Source organism: Pundamilia nyererei, unplaced genomic scaffold, assembly GCF_000239375.1.
Source record: "Pundamilia nyererei isolate P.nyererei 1_Seehausen unplaced genomic scaffold, PunNye1.0 scaffold00255, whole genome shotgun sequence".
Lineage (NCBI taxonomy): Eukaryota > Metazoa > Chordata > Actinopteri > Cichliformes > Cichlidae > Pundamilia > Pundamilia nyererei.
The window spans coordinates 503254-506381 of record NW_005187656.1 but is presented as its reverse complement, the minus strand read 5'-3'; the positions used below and the strand labels follow the sequence as shown (position 1 = coordinate 506381).

The window sequence follows — 3128 nt, the reverse complement described above, 5'->3', positions numbered from 1 at the left end:
GTGTGTGTGTGTGTGTGTGTGTGTGTGTGTGTGTGTGTGTGTGTGTGTGTGTGTGTGTGTGTGTGTGTGTGTGTGTGTAGGTGCCAGTGTGATCAGTACCAGGTGTTCAGAGACGTACCGTATTCGTTCAGCATGTGTGACCCTGTTTGGTTTCCCTCTTTGGTATCCATCTGAAAGCCCGCGCACTGTCATTCAGGTACAATGACCATCAGTTTGCTTATCTGTCCCCTTATTGTCATTTTACCCTCAGGGCTTTTCACTTTAGACTGTTAGCCCTTTCATTTTTACTAACTACATCTCCCGCTGTCTTCCTCCCCAGGGTTACCCAGTGCTGCTTCCAGGGAAATGCTGGGCGTTTCATGGTGTCCAGGGAACACTTGTGATCTCTTTGTCCCACCCCATACGGATAACTCATGTGACACTGGACCACCTGCCACGCTACAACTCTCCCACTGGCCGAATTGACTCAGCACCCAAAGACTTTGAAGTCTATGTGAGTGCTTCCAGTGTAGAAACAGTGTGGGGACACATGACTGCCTGCGCTTGCTTAAAAAAAAAGAAAAGAAAAAGCTGCCTGCAAGTCAACATGAAGCAGGAAAATAACCAGTAGCCAGCAGTCAGTTCATCATTAATGAGAGTTTGTGAGCTCGTGGGTCTTAATGACTCAGCTCAAACATAGATACATGGAGGGAGCAGGGAGGGTACTCGTGGTAAGGAAAGAGCGAACCCACCAGGTCTGTTTGTCCTCAGCCAGAGCATCACGTACTTTTTAGGATATACAGATGTACTACAATATCTGTCAGACGTAAAGATGTGAAATTATAGCTCAGAGGCAGCATTTGTGGTTGAGACATTTAAAGCTGCTGCTAAGTCATGCTGGTTCTCAAGTACACATGCTTACACAAATTAACCAAAACATCAGATTGAACTGCACACAGTACACATGTGATCACATTTCCAGCAATAACTCAAGTAACAACACACGCTCTGCATTTGTCCACGGTGACAGCACACACTGGATTTTAAAGCTTTAGCATTTTTGCCTCTGCCATGTTCCATTATTGGTGTCAGAACTAAATGTATATGGATGAAAGCTAGCAAGCATGGTTTGCAAGCTGGATCTTAACCTTGTACAGCCTGAACCATGACATAAAAATATTTTTTATTTATCTATTTATCTATTTTTAAATGGATATTAAATCTTCTGAAATATGAATTGAAACAGTAGAGAAATATCAGTTTGCATATACGAGTTTTCATATGTATCAGTTTTGCTTTGTCTGGAAATTTATTCAGGTGTTTGAAGACAAAAACCCCATTGATCATGTAGAGATTAACACTGTTAAGACTGTTTCACTCACCTTAACTGGACCACAGCTGTTTGTAAAAGTAACCGTGCAGCTCAGATAATTCCATGAAAAATCCACCAAAGGCACCAAAAGAGCACACACATCTCTAAGTTTAAGCCTTTACAGTTAAAGGTTAATACACTCCATACACTTGTTGTCAAGGCCGAAAGTAGCTGCAGGCCAAAACTACCTTTGTACCATTGTGCTGTAAATTTGCGCTTTTTAGCACAGGAGCCAGCTTCAAGTGTAACCTTGAGCAGCTGCAGTTTTTTACTGAATTTCCCACAGCGGAGTTTTCTGCTTGACAGACACGCATACCTGCCAGTTATTACATTCATTTTCTTCCACTTCCTATTAAAAAGCCTCGGCACAATGTGATAGCTACAAATTGTAACTTTTCTGATATTTGTAGTTCATGAATTTGACTTGTTTATTATTTCACTTGTCATTTTTTAAATGTGGATGATCTAAATCTGCCATTTATCAACCGTAGGACCTAATATAGGAGTACTGTATGGAATTAAGTCTCAAAGAAAACCTTTGAGAGTGACATAAAGCCAATTTTAATATTGAAATCTGACCCAGGTGCCATTTGTCTCTTTCCAGGGGATGGAAAACGACACAGAAGAAGGAACACTGCTGGGGACGTTCACTTACGATGAGTATGGAGAGCCAACGCAGACGTTTAAGATTCCTGTGAGTTCAAATGAGCCCATCTTAATATTTACCGCTCATTATATTTACAGAGCACGAGCAGACTACTTCTGCTTCTGTATAAAGTGTAGTAATCATAAGTGTTTGTTGCATGCTCTCCCTTACACTTAGATTTTGTTGTTTAACTTTCTTTCCTATCTTTTCTTTTCTTCTCCGCCTCACACAGAATCTGAGCGACATGGTTTATAGAGTCGTGGAGCTGAGAGTTCTCAGTAACTGGGGTCACGTCGAGTATACGTGTCTTTACCGTTTCCGTGTGCACGGAAAGATCGCCACCACGTGAGGCTTCAGACTCACTCGGAGTGACTTGAAGCTTTGCTGGTCTCAGGGCCAAATGCTACTGAAAAAGTGTTTTAGTGTTCACACGCACAACTCTTTGTTTCAGCTGTGTTTTACTGGGGTTTTTCTAACCTCTTAATATTAAAGGATAAAGACGTGCACGATCCTTGTTGTGCAGTGCACATTTGCTTTTGCTTTGACAAAAGTCTACATGGAAGTTTAAGGTTCTGCCAACTTGCTTTCAATTATATGATTGTGCCACAAGATCCTTTTAAAGCTTTTCTTATTACAAACTATTATTATTAACAATCTTTTTTTCCTACTTTGCATGTGTACAGCGCTCCATCCCACCTGAGAGTTCTCTGGTAAAATAACATCTCTTTCCGTTTTGTTGCTGGGAGGCCACAGAGGAGTTGAGTGTTCAACACCTTGCTCAGTGGCACAGTGACAAGTCATAGAAACAGTCTTATTTTATTTACTTGTCCTGGTTTCTATAGCTGGTTATTAGCTTTATTCATCTTTCCATCTTAGACCACAAAAGAAATGAAGTGACGTTAATGAAAGCTCGTTTCTAACACGCTCTGTTCATTCATAGGTATTTAAATGAGTCTCAGTATTTTATGTTTTTACAATTAAAACAGAAAATAATCTAGTTTGTCTAGCGCTCAGTCACATATGTTGCCTGATACCTGAACAGGTTGAAAACACTGTTTTGTTTTGTTTTGTTTTGTTTTGTTTTGTTTTGTTTTGTTTTGTTTTGTTTTGTTTTGTTTTGTTTTGTTTTGT

General features: G+C 40.3%; 1 protein-coding gene across 4 annotated transcripts in view; it reads left to right on the top strand.

Moving 5' to 3' along the window:
* The window catches only part of LOC102214468 (uncharacterized), a 17014-nt gene extending 14408 nt beyond the window's left edge, over nucleotides 1-2606 (top strand). For all 4 annotated transcript variants that reach the window (XM_005749812.1, XM_005749814.1, XM_005749813.1 and 1 more), the window contains 4 exons: nucleotides 81-196; nucleotides 320-493; nucleotides 1956-2045; nucleotides 2230-2606. In XM_005749812.1, coding sequence (XP_005749869.1) covers nucleotides 81-196; nucleotides 320-493; nucleotides 1956-2045; nucleotides 2230-2346 — 497 coding nt within the window. In that variant the 3' untranslated portion in view covers nucleotides 2347-2606. The remainder of the gene's footprint in view (nucleotides 1-80; nucleotides 197-319; nucleotides 494-1955; nucleotides 2046-2229) is intronic.
* The last annotated feature ends 522 nt before the right edge of the window (nucleotides 2607-3128 follow it).